Source organism: Chroicocephalus ridibundus, chromosome 3 (assembly GCF_963924245.1).
Source record: "Chroicocephalus ridibundus chromosome 3, bChrRid1.1, whole genome shotgun sequence".
NCBI classification, from domain to species: domain Eukaryota; kingdom Metazoa; phylum Chordata; class Aves; order Charadriiformes; family Laridae; genus Chroicocephalus; species Chroicocephalus ridibundus.
The window spans coordinates 17,858,907-17,877,161 of record NC_086286.1 but is presented as its reverse complement, the minus strand read 5'-3'; the positions used below and the strand labels follow the sequence as shown (position 1 = coordinate 17,877,161).

Sequence of the window (18,255 nt, the reverse complement as noted above, 5' to 3'; positions counted from 1 at the left end):
CATGCCTTCTTAACTTTACTGAGGGCTGGGTTGAAGCTATTTTGAAAGAAGTGACTGTATCTTGCTCTTTAAACATTCCTGGCAGTAATAATTGCCTCGTAACTAACTCCTCATTAGCACTCTCTTAGACCTGTGTAACTGCACTGACTTTATGTTGCTCCTAGTCCAAGAAGAGGATTATCATCTCAGCACCAAAGCTTGCTCTTAATTAAGCTGTTACAGATACAAGAAAAAATCCACTGAAATAAAGGGAATGACTCTGGATTCACAGCGGCATAACTAAGATCAGAGTTTGTCCTGTTGTTTCCTATCAAATCCATAACTTGGCATGATAATGCACAGCATTCTGTACAAAGCTTCTTTTAGCTGGAAAGACCAACTTCTTTTGCCCACCAGTAGTATGTCATGGTGACAGATAACAATTTTAATGAATTCAATACTCTTATCTGAATTTCTTATCCAGTAAAGAAAAATCCATTCGCAAATAAGAATATGGCACCTGCTTTAGACTGAATAAAAGCATTAATGTGAAGAACAGGAAACCAAATATCTAACCCTGAGTGATGCTGAGCAGCTGCAACTTCCATGAACTTTGTAGAAGTTGCAAGAAGCCAAGATCTCCGTGGATGATATTTTAAGATATAATGCAAGGTCTTTTTCTACTGTTTTCGTTCAGTTTGTCATTTAAGTAAAGGAAGACACAATATAAAAAACCTAAAGAAATTAACATGTGGAATCCAGATGCCTGAGCATAACTATACAAAGCAGAACTTGCAGTGGCGATGCATGTAGAAGCTTGATCAAAGAGAGATCATTAATCATGTACATACAGGTTGGATGAGGGGAAAAGGCCTGAGGAAAAACCGCACAAAAAAACTTCATCACAGAAGTACTTACATTATTGCTTCATAGCTTTTTATGGCCTTAAATCCAAGCTAAAAAAGACATTATCTAAGGTGGTCCAGGGGATATAGCAAGGATATACAAGGAGAGATTGAGGAAAGGGTAAATGAGGTTTTATAGCATTCCAGATTTCACTTACAAGTGATGGAATGGCCATTAAGACTGCTGGAATGATTTCTTGCATGGAAGAAAGCAAGAACTCAAGAAAAGAAAGCAAGATAAGTATGTATATTTTAGCAGAATTCTTACCAACTACTAAATTATTATTGGCTGCATACCAAACGCTCCACACAGTGATAAACAACTGTTCGTTTTATTTCACTAAACAAAAAGCCTATTGAAACATTTCTACTATTAGTGCATTCACTGGAACTCACTTGAAAAATACAGTTTTGGACATACATCAAATACAACTTACAGATGAATAACTGCAGTGGTCTAAGTTACTTTTCAAACATGTCAAGAGAATGTTCTGTTCTCCAACGAGAGGAGAACAACAGGGCGAAGCAGCACACTAACTATAGGTATCAGACATTCCCTGAGGCTCTGAAATAGCTTCTCTTTTTAATTGCCGAGATTTCAGCAACTGGCCTTGCTTTCGGGGGAGCTGGGGGGTTGTTTCAGATACTGGCCCCCATTTTTGGTGGCAAGCCAGTAAAAACAGTAGGAATTCCCATATCCTGTCTTGCCACCAAAAAAGGTGCATTTTCAACAGCTGTGTCAGCACAACAGTATGTAAGGCCACACAGCAAACTGGAAAAACGAACGGATCTTAGTTGAAAAAATGTGTTACTAAAAACGGTGCTGCTTTTAATCCAAGCATTGGTTTGATCCCCAGCGCAGAGTTACAAACAGCTGTGGCAGCACAACCATGGGGCCATAGGTGGTGGTGGTGGTGGTGGCAGGGAAGATGAAATCCTTAAGATCGCAGCCAGGAACAGGCTATGTAGAATTGTGCATCAGGCTGTATATAACTGTCGTAGTGACACATCACATTTTCTTCAGAGGTAAGGCCAATTACAAAATCCCTCTCTCTGGTCTTTGCCCTGGCTGCTGCAGTTTGTCACCTCCAAAGTTGTGCGTATATAATAGTTTTAGAAGCTGCATCCTAACCTGGATCACAGAAATCATCTGGGTTAAGGAAAAAGAAATACCAAAATGGGTTTGTTTTCTAATCTGGCTCTGTCGCATTTGCTCAACTGCAGAAATTGTGAACAACAAGGCTAATGACTGGCCACTGGCAAGATCCTAAGACAGCTTTTGTGTCAAAAAACACACAAAAGATCCTGAACATTTGAGTCAAAATTAAAATCCTCTGAAAAGCAACCCTAAGGTGCTTCTGACTGGACAGAGCAAAATTGGGACTCTTCCTTCACAAAGAAAATATCCGTGTCCCACTTGAAAACCTGGATCCAAATTTGGCGAGCAATGGTTTTGTGAAATGTTACAGGGTTTGCGCTACCCATACCTTTCATTTTCATATATTTACATCCCCTGTGTGTCTGTAAAACACTGCCAAAAGCAATCCCTACTTTGCAGTTATAAATGGCTACCCAAAACCTGAGACAGCGTCGAAGCACTCCTTCCAGGTTAGGTTCTGTGTTTTCGATAATTGCTCTGTCAATACATCTATCACCTTTAATCAGAGCTGTTGATTATTGGCCTCTCTGAAAGACAACTCTTACATTTCTGAAGCTAGGTTCTCAGACACAGCAGCATCTAAACTCTGTGAGCAGTTCTGGAAAGAAAAAAAAAAAGTCTTCAGTCTTTCCACTATTCATAGCCTCCACTCATTGGTGCAAAGCCCTTTAACAGAATTGTTTAGACCACATAACACCCACAAGTCGCAATTTATTGAAGTTTGGCAGTCTAATCACTGCAGACTTTTTCAGAGTTGATCCCCACAGTAACAATTATTTTCTGCTTTACTGACTCAGGGAAATTCATTCTAGTTTTTCTCCCTTCAACTCCCATCCACACTTTTATTTCTATGCCATGTTTCTTCATTCTCCCTTGCGCCTATTGTGCCTTTCGTGGTCAAAAAACCTATGGCTAGTATTTCCCCATGTTGCTAGCGGAGACTGGAACAGCCTGCATACTTTGTCCCCTTACATGCACATCTGCCCTAAACTTTGCAGTTTATTTGTTTGGCCGCAATGTTGAGGTTTGTGCAGTTCAGTAAAACGAGCTTAAAGTCGTGCGTCGTTATCAGGAGCTTCTGGGTTTTCAGCGCGTCCCCATGAAATAGAGAAGAGAGGACTGCAATTCCTGTTCATTGTAACCGCAGCAGTGACACGGGCCGCGTAGCGCCGTCAGAGCTTGGCACTGTGGCTGTTCACGCTCTTTGTGCAATTAAGGAACAAAAATCACAGGTCACCAAAGGAAATGGGATTTTAAAACGTAACAGGAGAAACCGCGGATTATTTTTCTTTCCTCCCTCATTTCTCTTTTGAAATGAATTCTAGTCAGTTTTATGTAAATGCTTTACACACACACAGACGTATATGCGTATTTGGACAACGGGGTTCCCCGGGATCTTTGTAACTTCCTGACTTCCAGGCTCTCCCTGAAGCCAGCAGCCTTCCTCCCAGCGCCAGGCCCAGCCTCAGCGCCCTCCCCAGCGAGGCCAGCGAGCTGCTCCTAAACGTCCCTTTTGTTCAACGCGGAGCCACCCTCCAGTTTAACAAAGGACCTTCCAGCCCGCGAAAACCTGGACCAGATTCAGCTGTAAAAGCCAGCCGAGCTAACGCCCCACACTCGCGGCCTGCTCGCCCGCCTGACCGAGGCCGGCCCTGGGCCTCACCGCCCGCCGGGCCCCCCATGGCCTGGAAAAGCCAGGTCGGGCCCATCGCCCCCACGCTGGCCCACCCGCGCCCCCAAACTCCCCTCCGTGTGCCTCAGACCGGGAGATTGAGGCGGAGACAGCCCGCACCTGGCCTGGTGGAGCCCCGCTGCTGCCGCCCCCTTGGAGCACCCAGCCGCAGGCAGCCGGGCGGGCCGCCTGCCCCCCTCCGCCGGCAGCGGGGCTCGAACCCGCGACACCCGGCTGGCGGGCGGTCGGCCGGCCGGCTAGTCCGCGCCGCTCCGGTGCGGCGGCGCGGCCACCAATGGGAGCCCTCGCTTCCGCCGTGGGCGGGGCCGTGCGTGCCGGCATCCCGCCGCGCCGGGCGGGGTCGCTGTGGCAACGGCGGGGCCGGCATCTCCGAGTCAGCCTCTGCGCCATTGGGCGACGGTTTCCCGCCGGCCAATGGGAGGTGCCGACTTGCGGTGACGCGGCGCCCGCCTTCGGCGCCATCTTGCTGCCGACCGGGGAAGCGGAGCGGAGTACCGGGCCGGCCTCGCCATGCCGCACTATCAGGCCTGGGAGGAGTTCACGCGTGCCGCCGAGAAGCTCTACCTTGCCGATCCCATGAAGGTAAGGGGGGAGCCGGGCCGAGAGGCTTTACGGGAGGGACGGACGGACGGGCGGGCGGGGTAGGCCCCGGGAAGGTGCGGCTCTGGGGTGAGGCGGCGGTCGTCGGCGGCTTGGTGGCTCCGGCGCTGTCGCTTTAGAATTGGTTTATTTTATGAGGTTGCAGCCTTTGAGACCGTATCATTTGAATTAGTCTTCCTGGAAAAATTAAAGCGTTGGTTAGCTCTTACGGTGCGTTGTTGCCTGCAGCGTCATTTCGGAGTGGAAGACGTTAGCTTCCTAAGGAGTAACTTCTTAGTATGTGACAGTGTTTTGTTTCTGGTAACTTTTTCATGTGTATTGATTGGTGGAAACGTTTCATAACCTATTCAGTCTCCAGAATCAGCATTGCATTTTAGCTAAAAAGTAGCACAAAAGGTAGTGTGGAACTTGTATGCCTGAGAAAGCTTCTATAAGAAAGGCCTAGTTTTCCTCACCAAAAATAGAGGACACAGAGAAACCCTCAGAAGCAGTATTTGATGTCTGCCTTTAATTAGCATGGTTGACCACTTACTATGCAATTGCCACCTATCTACTGATAATAAAATAAATTGTTCTGGTTTACCTTCTTGTGCTATTTAATGGCCAGTTAAATGAAAGAGTTTGCCAGGGGTGTCACTGCAGCCAGGAGTTGCTCTTCCCCTTTTCTTAAGGGGCCTCCAAAGGCGGTCTGTTCCCATCTATGACAATAAATTTTCTGTTTATGAAAGAATTTATATAGGCCACAGGGTCACAGCACGAGTACCCTCCTTTTATTTGCTAGAGAACTAGCCTGAGAAGCTTCTGTGTGTAATTGGGCTTGTCAGGAAACTGAAGGAAGAACAAGAATTGTGGGATGTTAAAGGAGGTGGGTCTGGGCTCTTCATGGGCTGGTGTGGCTGGGCAGTGAGTGGTCTTTCCTTATGTGTGAGCAAGTTGTCTATCGAGTCTATGCCTGCTGCCTGTGGCAGCCTCTCCTGTGCTTTTGGGCCTGCTTGGCTGAGAGATGTACTGCTATGCAGCTGTTATTGTTCGAAGACGACAGTTCCTTAAACAAGAAAGATAAAGCTGTGGGGAGATCCATCTCAGAGCAGGAATTTCAAAACATATTTTGTAGTCAAGGAGGTTGTTGACCATTAGCATGGGTCACTCTGTACAACAAAGACCTGTTTATAGTGTGAGTTCAGAATGTTCTCAAAAGGACACCTTGCTTTGTTTCTAGTTACTGATGCTGGCTGAGGCTTGAAACAATAGATAGAAAGTCCCTGTGGCCAGCTCCCCATTCAGGGAGGAAGCATTTAATGCTCAGTCAGTTGCTGAGGATGTTGATTTTTATCACCGTGATTTTGAGAACTTTGGCGATTTGAGAGTGCAGAAGGACTGTGGACAGGTTAAAACTCAGGGCAGGTATCTACAGTAGTAACTGGCTTAGCGAGAAGTTGAATGCTTGCTTTCGGACTTCAAATTTAGCCTTACTGAGTCTTGAAAGCAATTTCATCTGCAGGAGCTCTCTTCAGTCTTCTGATTTTAGTTACTCTAAAAGTGTTATTCATGTCCCTTTTCACTTGCAAAACATCAGAATGCTTCATATCTGTCTGTAGGCTTCAGTGCAGCTATTGAATTAACTGTAGGGACTGGAAATACAATGTTTTAAGATAATAGTGTAGGTACCGTAGAAGAAAAAGCAGTAATGTTGAGCTTACCCCAATCAGTTAATCCCTTCCAAGTCTTCATGTAGAACTCTTTTTTAAGTGTTTCAAGACTATAAACACAAGTTTCCCTTCAGTTTTTCTGAAGCATGATATATGGCGAGGGGACGTCTTGTATTGATATGGCTCTCATAATTTTTCTTACTTGTCACTGAGGTCCCTGCAGCTGCTGTAGTTAGAGTGGGTTTGAACGCGCCCAATGTGAAGCTTCCTGATGCTAATATGACAGCAGTTTTGTATGTTAGACAGGGAAATGTGGCGGTTCAACTTCTAAACCGTCCTGGCTGTAGGATTAGGGGCCAGCAGAGCTGAGGACCATCACAGAGGTGACACAAGGTAGTCTGAATTTGGGCATATTTTCTTCAGATATGTTCTCAGAATTGTTAATAGATGTTAATTTTTAAAATGTTTGTCATTTCAGGTACGGGTTGTTCTCAAATATCGACATTGTGATGGGAACCTCTGTATCAAAGTAACAGACGATGTAGCTGTAAGTACGGAACATGTTCCCCTTTCAGGGCTTACTGTACCTCTCACGGACTTGCGTTTTGCTGTCAGTCAGCTTGTGAGCTCTTAGCCATTGCTGTGAGAGTGCCTGACGCTTTCCTAAAACACTTGTGCTCAGCCTTCTCTAGTTGCTGTGTCTGTGACTGACATTGACCTGGGGTTCAACTCTGCATGGTCCAGGAAGAGTTCTGACACTTCAGTGTTCTTTGTGGGTCTCAACATAATTATTTTAGGATTCTATGAAAACAAGCAGTACAAAAATCTTGGACCTCGTCACTGCCTGAAAATGCATCATGGAAGTGAAGGACAATTAAATTGATATCTTTCACAGGGGAAGGCTGGAGTCAGGTGATTCATGAACTTGGACTGTTTTCAGTTATGGGCCTCTTTACCTGCTTCCAGTCACGGAAAGCTGTTACACCAGTGGGGGATAGGGGGTTGGGTTGGTTTTCTGGTTTTGGCTTTTTTTCTAAAGGTGGGAAGGGAAGTCTTGCTTGCTGCTAACTCTGTAGGGCTAACATAGCTGAAGGGAAAAAGAAACTGGTTTTCTGCTGTTTGTCTCTGAATTAAAATAGGAATTTAATGCTGTGAAAAAGTTGCTGTGTTGACAGCACTGAAGAATGGAGCATTCTGGGTTTTTTCCATTGTTAAATCAGCCTGGGCAGTCATATTTGTGCTGTACAGGTGTAAGGAGTTGCTTAGTCTGCAAAAAAACCCTAAGCAGTCTTTCTGCGATAAATCAGTGGCATATTACTCTTGTTCTTTTGCATTTACAGGCTTGTCACATGAAGGAGTTCCTTTTGATCTTAATCAGATGTTATGTTCCTTATTTAGAACTTTCTTAGAGATTTTGCTTGGGGGAGGGGATCCTCTTCAGTGGGAAATACTGGACTGATTTTTATGTCACTTGCAGTGTAACATTAAGGACTGTGAAAGGCAAAATAAACTTGCTTTCAGAATATAAAGAATAGGAAAGTAATTTTGGGTTTAAAATCTGCTTCTATTTTTAGACAACACAAACAAAGGTGTCTTTAAAAGACAGTTCTAAAACCCAAGTGTTGGCACCTCTTTTGAGAGAAAAGAAACAATCATGAGCTTTCGCATTTTCAAAATAAAAGGCATGAGCCTTTCGGAGAAACTTAAACGTAAACACAGATGCATGTGTATTTTAAAACAGGGTAGATGTGTGTTGGTGCTGTCTCATGGTAACAACATGCCACAAATGAACATTTAAGTACTTACCGTGGTTTTGTGTGTTCCAAGCACAAATTTGTTGCAATTATAAACAGGATAAAAATGGTTCAAGTGAAAAACTGATGTTAAGCAACTTTCTCTTACAGTGTTTGCTGTATAGAACGGACCAGGCACAAGACGTGAAGAAGATCGAGAAATTCCACAGTCAGCTAATGCGACTCATGGTGGCTAAGGAATCCCGCAGTGCTGCCATGGAAACAGACTGAATTGCTGAAAATAAAATGAGTGCTCCGGTCATATTTCACTGGAAGAAAATATCTCTTGGATTTGAATGAATGCTGGGACAGGAGATGCTTTTATGTACCAAAGTGGACCGATGACAAGGATGAAGCATTTCCCACCCCCCAGACTCCACTTTGGAAAACTAGGGAAATAAATGCTTTCAATTGAAAGCTTATATTTATTTTTGGGAATTGAACAAGAAACTATTCTTACACATTAGGTATGCGAAGATGACAAGTAAATACTTTAAATATACAGTACTTTAGTCTGAATTTGATGGGCCACAAGCATATTTCTGGAAAGTTACTATAAAATTTCATATAGATTTCGTTGTGTTCATGCCTTATGCTGGTGTATTCTCACAGTGAGAAGGGCTATGAACCTGACTAATACTGTAGCATCATGACTGGATCTAAGAACTATTTACATAAGCACTATACATCAGAGGGTTTTAGAAGAACGGATGTTTTCCAAACTGAAATGTTAAAATTGCCAATTTGTATTAGCACTGTCAATAGCAAGATTTTAGCTTTTAGTATCGATCTTGGTCATAAGCTGCGCAACACTGTCTGTGATGCGGTTTGCAGAACTGTTCTATTGGATAAATCAAAATTCTGTATTTTAGAACAAAGTAAAACTTTGCTTGAATATTGCTACAGATCAGTGAGAAACTGGGAGTTTCTTTTCTGCTTATGCAAATACTGTTATTAAAAAATAGCCAGTGGCTTTTTTCCGGTACTTGAACTATTTTATACCAGCAGGGAGGGACCTTTTCCTATCCTTGCTACAGGCAGAGTTGAAGTATATCAGCGAGACAAATTCTAGAAGCTGTTGCCTATTATGTTAATAGAAAAAATGCAACCAAACACTATCCAGATTCCTTATTTTAGCAGCTTGCTAACTGTGCATTTTTAAATGTTACATGTGGCAGATGGATGTCAGCCAACTGAATAAATGGATGAAAACCAGCTTAATAAATACTTAAATACCACTGTCAAAAATAGACCAATGCTCCTGTGGCTTAGACTTGTTTCTTATTGTTACCTCTGGTAGGGTGATGGAAGCCTTAATTGTCCTTTGCAAAGGCTTTTTGCTTCAAAACCCAGTAGCTGAAATTGATACTTGCTTTGACTAGATCTTGCATACTTACAACCAGATGAATGTTTTAATGTAATTATGCTATTGGTATAACTAGGCTTTTCCAGCACTAATGTTTTGTGTTAAACCAAGCCACAAAAGTAAAGCGGAGCCGTACAAAGACTTGTCTGTAGTGGCATTTATGTATAACAAAACAATCTACTTAAATAGCTACCTGCTGTCACTTACATAAAAATAATTGATCTACTCAGAAGCGGTGGAGTTCCCACATTTGCCAAGAGCTCTGGGAAAAAAAACCCAGGCTTGAATATTGCATTAGAGTACCCTTGCAGCTGAGCATGGAATGTTGCATATTGTTGGAAAATACTGCAGTCCTAAATTCCCAGTGGCTACTCAAATACTAGTCTACAGGAGTGACTGGTACACACGTAACGCTTTTCTTTTTGTATTGCCTTTTGAAATACAAATAAATCCTGAGAGAGGGCTAAACTTTGTTCATAGTTAAACTTTAATAAGATACTCTAATGCTGAAAGTTTTTCTTGATGCTCCAAATCATTATCTTAATATTTTCAATCTAGTATATTAGATAATTAAGCCATTTTTGTCTAAAGCACTGTTCTGCAGTATGAATGGTTGCTACACAAAGTCATACAAACAAAGATTTAAGCTAAGTTAGGAGGTGAAAAAGCTGCAGCTATTTCAGTATGATTTTTGGCCACCTCTTATCCATTGGTTTGGCATGTAGATGTCTTCTGTGAGCTGAGGGACAGAAAGGCTTGAGTGGCGTGAAGGATAAATGGAGAAGAGTGTAAACAGACTTGGTGTACCAAGCGGAGGATGTGTTGTTAAGCTTATTCTCCATATACTTGCAGAAAAACTAGGGCGGTTCTGTGCATAATACACAAGAATACTGATAAAGCTACTGCTTTTAAATTAAAAAAAAAAAAAAAAAAAGGTTTTTTTAATTTAAAAAAAAAAAAAAAAGGTGCTTCTTGACTTTGTCCTGGAATTTTCAGCAACTCCAATACTGTATTCATGGGGTGGTAGAAAAGCTGTGAACTCAAAAGCTCTGCTTCTTTTGTGCTTATACTCTTGTTGAGAGTGCGTGTGTGCGTATGTACGCTGATCACTTTCCAAATAAACTTTCCATGAGTTAGTCCATCATATTGCCAACTACTGCAATGTGTCCGCTGGTACATGATTGAAAAAAATCAGCTTAACAGGGCTGTTGCGCCAAAGGGGTGCCTGAACGCGTGGCATGAGAAGCACTGAATTTGGCAGCCCGGCAAGTGCTTCTGATCACCAGCTGGGAGTTTGTGCCGTGTGCAGGCTGCAGGCAGGCAGCACAGGAGCAGATGGGCAACCTGTCCAGCTGCGGACAGGCAGCTGCCTTTGCAGGAGAAGCGAGATGGTTTGTTTTTTTTTTAAAGAAAAGGATGTTTTCTATTGCTAATTATATTGCTGCATGTTACTTATCTTCAGTAATTGTTCTGTTTTGTGAGAATGGTTTAATAAAGAGTATGGGTGGTGTTAGTGCACAAAGAAATTGGATTAGTTCACCCATGGAATTTATTCTGGTTTACTGGTGTTCTCACTTCCTGGATTCTCAGTGTCTGGATTTCAGCTCTGCCTTTGTGCAGAGCACTTCAGCTGACTTTGTAGCTGAGCTCTTTCTTAAGTGCAACTACATTACTTCTCTTTTCCTTCAGGGGTTTTACCCTTGAGCTTCTCTGTGCTTAGTCAGTTCTGTAAGTGTATTCTGGATTACAGGAACATCCTTAAATTATCTGTAGAAGTGAGACTTTTGGTCACAGGTCTTAGATTTAGAGATCCTTATGAAAGAGGCCTTTGTTTCCACTAAAGTCTTGACCTAACGCTTTTAAGAGCAACAGATTTATTCTGGAAAATGGGATGCTTTGGTGCCTGAGTCTGTGAAAATGGGAAATGGAACTGAAGCCAAGCAGCTGCTTTTAAAAATGTTTTAACCTGTCAAAATAATCATATTTCTTCTCAGTAAGTTCCTTCCTGCGGTATAAAAGTGGTTAATAATCAACATTTTGCTGTAATAAATGTGAAGAAACCCTGGATTCTGTCAGATGTGGTCACTTATTACCATGGGTTGATCCTAAAGTATGACATCATCTGGGAGGTGTGTTACCCCTCTCGCTGTAGGCAGGATAAATCCTCTCACTTCATTCAAGTCAGGAGGGGAACAAGCTGCTGCCCCCAGCCCACCTGTGCTTTTCTCGCTTCTGTTCCTCGCTTAGGGGAAGATAAAACTATAACTATAATTAAGTTTGAGATCTAAGGTAGAAAAAATGAATATATAGCGAATAAGTGGTTTTTTCTGTGTAGCTTATTCTCTTCTAGACTGCAGATTCCGCACAAGTCCCATTTTCTTCAAGAGTCTGAGCATCAGTGGGGGACTTTAGGGAGTACAACTATTATTTGTTGTACAATCCTCTGTGCTGAAGTAACTTAAATCTAATTGACTGAAACAAAGCTGGTTTGGTCAAGCATATCTAAGTCTTCTTGCGAAGATCCTTTAAGAAAGGTTTCAGATAACTTTCTTTTTTTTAAAAGGAAACTAGTCTATGAAGAACTACATCTAGTTTTTGCTGAAGTTAATAGTGATTTGCTTTTTAAGACATGGGGGTGTCTGTTCTGAAAAGCTGATACCACTTTAAAGGTAGACGCTGTGTGACTCAAGATAATGCAATGGTTTGTTTATAAAGATTTTATCTCTTACAAAGGCTTTGAGAGTTCAAGGACTGGTATTTAAATACAGGCAAGAGTTGAATTGTCTTTGTTGCTGGGGATGACATAAAAACATGCCTTTCATCTCGTACTTACAGTAAGTAGGCTCTAGACTGACGTCCAGATAGACCTCCCCACCTTTATGCCGGGCTGAATTATCTCACTTTAATTACTACGCACTGAAGGCAGATGTGGGCTTTTTAGTCTGTAGAAATGTTTTTTGAGATGAGAATGATGCCGCGGTATTTTAGAAGCAGATCAGTTACTCAGCAGAATACAAAGCCGTGGTAGTTTGCTAACCCCTGCTTATTACGTGAGTTTGTGTAGGTCCTGTAACTGTTCTAACAGGCTGAATGCTCTCAGGAGAATGTGGGCTGAAACTGGACCAGGTGAAACCCAAGTCTGTGGGAACCGTGCCAGTAATAACACGGTCACAGTGGGACAGCGGAGAGAGAACTGCTTTCATGCGAGTCCAGGCCCTATTGTTGAAGGGCGTCTTTGTTTCTTGGTGAAGCTATGTGATTGTTTTCTTATACCGTGCCAAAGTTAGTTACAGGTGTGTGTTCTCGGAGTCCTGTAATGGGAACGCAATTACTTTCTGCCATTCTGAAAACATAATTAGTCATGAGCGACTGTGGTGTGTTGAGCCTGGCTGGATGCCAGGTGCCCCCCAAAGCTCCTCTTTGCCTCCCCTTCCTCAGCTGGACAGGAGGGAGAAAATACAATGAAGGGCTCGGGGGTTGAGATAAGGACAGGGAGATCACTCAGTAATTACCGTCATAGGCAAAATAGATTTGACTTGAGGAAAACTAATTTCTTGCCAATCAAATCAGAGTAGGGTAATGAGAAAATAAAACCAAATCTTAAAACACCTTAGCCCCCACCCCTCCCTTCTTCCGTGGCTCAACTTCACTCCCAATTTTCTCTACCTCCTTCCGCAAGCAGCACAGGGGGATGGGGAATGGGAGTTGTCATCAGTTCATCACACGCTGTCTCTGCTGCTCCTTCTTCCTCAAGAGGAGGACTCCTCACACTCTTCCCCTGCTCCAGCCTGGGGTCCCTTCCACATGAGACAGTTCTCCACGAACTTCTCCAATCTGAGTCCTTCCCACAGGCTGCAGTTCTTCATGAACTGCTCCAGCGTGGGTCCCTTCCACAGGGTACAGTCCTTCAGGAACAGACTGGCTCAGCGTGGGTCCCCCCGCGGGGTCTGAAGTCCTGTCAGCAAACCTCTTCCAGCGTGGGCTCCTCTCCCCATGGGTCCTGCCAGGAGCCTGCTCCAGTGTGGGCTTCCTACAGGGTCACAGCCTCCTTTGAGCATCCACCTCCTCCAGCATGGGGTCCTCCACGGGCTGCAGGTGGATATCTGCTCCACCATTAACCTCCACGGGCTGCAGGGGGACAGCCTGCCTCACCACGGTCTTCACCGCGGGCTGCCAGGGAATCTCTGCTCTGGCACCTGGAGCACCTCCTCCCTCTCGTTCTTCACTGACCTTGGTGTCTGCAGAGTTGTTTCTCTTACAAATTCTCACTCCTCTCTCTGGCTGCAATTGCACAGTTGTGGGTTTTTTTCTCCTTAACTATGTTATGTCCGAGTCGCTACCACTGTTCCTGATGGGCTCGGCCTTGGCCAGCGCAGCGACAGGTCTGTCTTGGAGCCATCTGGCTTTGGCTCTATCTGACACAGCGGAAGCTTCTAGCAGCTTCCTGTAGCAGCTACACCTGTAGCCCCCCCCCGCTATCAAAACCTTGCCACACAAACCCAGCACAGTGCCATCTCTGAGTGCTCTTACTTGAAAACACCCAGTCTTCTAGCAAGAACCAGTGCTCAACCCATTAGTACTCCCTGTACAGACAGCTCCTACGTCTTGTGAATGTTGATATTATAGTACTAAGGGTATAGCGTGTCTCTTAAACTCTAACGTTGGTATTTATGAAAGTGTTTTCCATTTAAATGAAGAGCAGCTCTGAGGATATTTTGCTTTGTTTTTGTGGCAAGTTTTGATTTTGTGCTCACATCCTTCTGTCCCCTTTTTTGGTGGTAATGCTAAAGTCATATTTTTAGAACTTAAAACATCAGTCATACCGAGAGGTCTGGGAGAGACTGGGGTTTTTTTAGTTTCCTTTGAAGTTGTGTTTGCGTGTTGGGTTTTCATTTTTTTGTCTAGAAGTGGTATCTGTTCATAAAAGGACTAATCTGCGTTGTTCGGCTTCCACTGAGCAGAATCTTCCTGAGCATAGGCACGTGGTTACGGGAGGATTCCAAAGACTGGGTTCTTGGAGAGGGGGTTGAGTTTTCTGCACACCTACCGAAAGGCTTTGCTGGCTGGTAGTGAGCAAATGAGGTTTTTCTGCTCACATTGGCTAGCAAAAATATGTATTTTAACTGGATTGCTCATGCATGTAAATACAGCCATCTATAATAGAGTTCTGCTAGCATTATGTGGCTAGAAGATGAAAGGCTTGCCTCGGGGCACTGACAAATGAGCTCTGGCAAACTGTGTGTGTGGCTTAAAGATGTTACCACCCAAAGGCATCTGCTCTTCTAAGGAATCGGCAGGCAGGAGGATGAACTGATGCCTCAGACACCTCCGTGTGACAATGTCTTACTTTAAATTGCCATAAAAGATACCTTTTAAATTTGGGGGCAGGAGGGAAGCTGACCTTTTCAGAGTGATTGATGGGGGGGGTGTGGTTATTTTTTTTTTTAAACACATTTGCCGTGGTGGTGCTATGGTATGGCTGAGGGCAGTGGCCAAAAAAATAAACAAAATTCACCAGGGGATTGTTCGTTTGTGCCCAGAGGCAAACCTTCTCTGTGTTGGTCACGCAGCAGACCCACGTAACATGGGACTATATTTAAACATGCAAATAACCAACCGTGTTTTTAACAGAGCAAACAGATGCTTTGCAAATAGTTTCTTAACCACTGCAGCAATATTCCCTGTTGTGCATCTAATAAACGTGCAAAGACTGGGGTTCCGCACCAGCCTCGGTCAATGTAGCAGCTGGTTGCTCACCCCTGTTGCCTCTCTTGCCACGCAGTTCTAGTGTCCCTCAGAGCCTCAGCCGAACCATTCCAACGTACCAGTGCATCAGGAAACTCCTTAATGTTCCTGGAGAGCTGCTGGTTTGGTGTTGTGCCTGGTTAGTGTGCTGAGATGGCTTCACAAAAGGTCAAATGAGGGCTACAGGGGGTGAAATGGAGAGGTTGAGGGCTCCCAAGATGGGTGATAGGAGCGAAAGAGCCAGGGGTTAGATTGGCTCAGGCTGCCACAGAACCACAGCCTCGATAACTTGCACCTTGCTATTTCCCTGACTTGCATGCAAAAACCTCCTGCCTGTCGCGTTAAATGCTCTGTAATGTACATGCCATACAATATTTACCTAAAAAATAGCCATGTCTGAATTTGTTTCTATATTGTTCTAGTTCATATGGATGGTACAGAAAGTGTGGAACTAAAGATGGCCGATGATGTTCTGCCTAAAGGCCTCTAACACTCTGGTAGCCTCTCAAATGGAGTAACCAGAACTGATTATGTGATACAAGGTGAAGATTACGTCATGGATTTATAGAACTGTGCTGTAATTCTTAACATTCTTAAAGTGCTGGTGTTGGGGCAGGGGTTCAAGGAGGGATCAGTGTGGTGAGAGGCGTATGTGACTGCAGTAGTAAGGGTTCAGTCTGCAGTAGCTCCAAACCAATAAATTCTTCAGGCGCCTCCAGAATACATCCAGGTGGCCAACCCTCAAAACACCTACAAATGCTGAAACACCTACTGGATATGATTTTGCTGGTGGTGAGAATGGAGTATTTTGATTTCATGACCTGAGAAGAGTTCTCCTTCCTCATCCCTTTGACTTCTGTATTAAGCTTCCTTCTTCTCTGACTCTTTGTCCCTTTCTTCTTTTCCATGTGTTTTAAACTTATCCTTTCTCTTTCAGATCTTTAAGACATGTTCCTCTTGTTTTCTTCTATATAGTTGATCATGGTGAGTTCTTGGTTGGCTAGGGGGAAGAGGATTGTTTTACAGTTGGATCTTTACTTTCTTCTACTTGAGGGTGCTAATAGAGGATTTTGTTCTGAAATCTGAGCTTGGGTAGAGAGCGATTTTGCTTTGCCACACTTGCAAAGAGTACGTGTGTAGGTGTCACAGAAGCATCGATAATAAATCACATGACCAACTTCCTTATCCAATAGTAGGATAAGAAAATATTTTTTTCTTGATATCAAAAAGAGCACTTAGGCTTTAGCAGATGAGAAGATCCTTCAGCACAAACTCTGTGTTGGAGTATCTACCTAGGTTGCAGCAATTAATTTACTTTCCTGTACTGCAAATTGCATACTACTTGACATTGTTTTACCTGGCTGATGACTGCCTACCAGTCTACAACTTGTAATCATTACGTAGCAGCAAGTCTTCATAATAATTTGTCATCAATATCTGTCTTTTTAAAAATCATTCCTTACATCGCAAGATAAAAACTGTTCTCCAAGCACATCTGTTGTTCTCAGTTTCTCTGTGCTTACGTGAATCTCCGACAGAGCTCTCTGCAGTTCCCCTCACACCAGTAGTCCCATAAGTTTCTGTCATGGCCATCTCTTCCCCTTAATTTCTGTTTGCTGTAACAAACTCCAGCTGCTTTAAAGGTGGATATAATGCTGTGTAATGTTCCTCTACCTCAGCTCAAGACTTTAAAGCAAAACTAACTTTTAGGAACGCCAGACCATGGAGTTGCTCGTGTTTTCCATTTCTATTATTAAGAATCATAGAATTTCTCAAGTTGGAAGAGACCCACCCATAAGGATGGTCAAGTCCAGCTCCCTGCTCCTTGCAGGACTACCTAAAACTAACCCATATGAGTAAAAGTGTCATCCGAATGCTCCTTGAACTCTGACAGGCTTGGAGCCGTGACCAATTCCCTGGAGAGCCTGTTCCAGGGACCGAGCACCCTCTCCGTGAAGAACCTTTTCCTAATGTCCAATTTCAGCTTCCCCTGATGCAGCTTCATTCCATTTCCTCGTGTCCTATCACTGGTCACCAGAGAGGAGATCAGCACCTCCCCCTCCGCTGTCCCCCATGAGTAAGCTGTGAACTGCAATGTGGTCACCCCTCAGCCTTCTCTTCTCCAAGCTGAACAAGCCAAGTGACCTCAGCTGCTCTTCCTATCTCTTGCCCTTGAGACCTTCTACCATCTTGGTCGCCCTCCTCTGGACACACTCTAATAGTTTGATGTCCTTGCAACACAGTACTCGAGGTGGGGCTGCACCAGTGCAGTGCAGAGTAGGACAATCGCCTCCACCAACCAGCTGGCAAGGCTGTGCGTGGTGCACCCCAGGACACGGTTGGCCCTTTTCGCTTTAGTGGTATTTGCATCTCTGTGTTTTCCTTTGATAGGCAGTGGGAGTTGTACCATTTTCACAACAAGCAGCCAAACCGGTTCCAGTTAGGAGGAATGCGTGTAAAGAACTAAACCTGGTGTGGTCTTCCTGTTCTCTGCATGTTTGACGTAACTACTTTGCTCATTGCTGTTTGCTACTGCTACGGCTGTAAGAGTCCCACTCACAGATCAGAAGCATCGTATGTCAAATCTGCTAAATCACAGACAAAAACTGATATTTAATGAATTTGCAATTTAAGAGCGTTAACAAGCACAGGAAGACATATATGCAAGAGTGGTATCTCCACAGTAGGAACTCTGAACTACCCTGTCCACTTCATGAGAGGAAGACCCGGAAGGCACTAAGGAGGTAAGAAGGTGCCTTCCTGGATGACTGAAGACACCTGTTTTAAGAACATGGGACAGTCTGGATAAAGTATGAAACTACTTCTTTAACAAGTTATAGAGGCTGGAGTTACTGGCTAACTAGAGATTGGAGTTGGCATTTTTATAACAAATAGGGGATAGAAGAAATGCAATTTTTCATTAGCTAAAATAGTCAAATATGGTATCTGTCTGGTTGCTATAATAAAGTGGTATGACAGTGGGACATAAAACAGTTGCATTTTTATCTATCACCCTATAAAAGTTATGCTTTACTACAAAATTCAACACAGCCTTATTTGTATGTTTGTGAAATGCCTGTAGTCCTACAGAAGAAAGATGGGTTGCTTCTAAAGCTTTTGTTGTCCCAAGAAAAGTTAGCATGGAGCTGTCGGTGAAGACAGACGCCTCAGAAGGGGCAGAGCTCTCAGCCAGCATGTTTGGTGTGGAAGAAGAAAACAACAAAAAAAGACAAGCCTTACTTACAGAACAGTTTAAGCACCTGTTGGTTTAAAACAGATTTACTTTTTAAATTGAACCGCTATTGCTGCTCATAGCAAAAGAGCAAGAGATCTGCACCGAATACTCTTTGGGCAAAGGACTGCTTG

The 18,255-nt window shown here is 43.7% G+C and overlaps 1 protein-coding gene across 1 annotated transcript; it reads left to right on the top strand.

Annotated features, from left to right (window-relative positions):
- Positions 1–4,161: 4,161 nt before the first annotated feature.
- SRP9 (signal recognition particle 9) lies at positions 4,162–10,288 on the top strand. The gene is made up of 3 exons (XM_063328200.1): positions 4,162–4,318; positions 6,464–6,532; positions 7,890–10,288. The coding sequence occupies exons 1-3, from the start codon at positions 4,247–4,249 to the stop codon at positions 8,007–8,009; spliced, it is 261 nt and encodes an 86-aa protein (XP_063184270.1). The 5' UTR covers positions 4,162–4,246; the 3' UTR covers positions 8,010–10,288.
- The last annotated feature ends 7,967 nt before the right edge of the window (positions 10,289–18,255 follow it).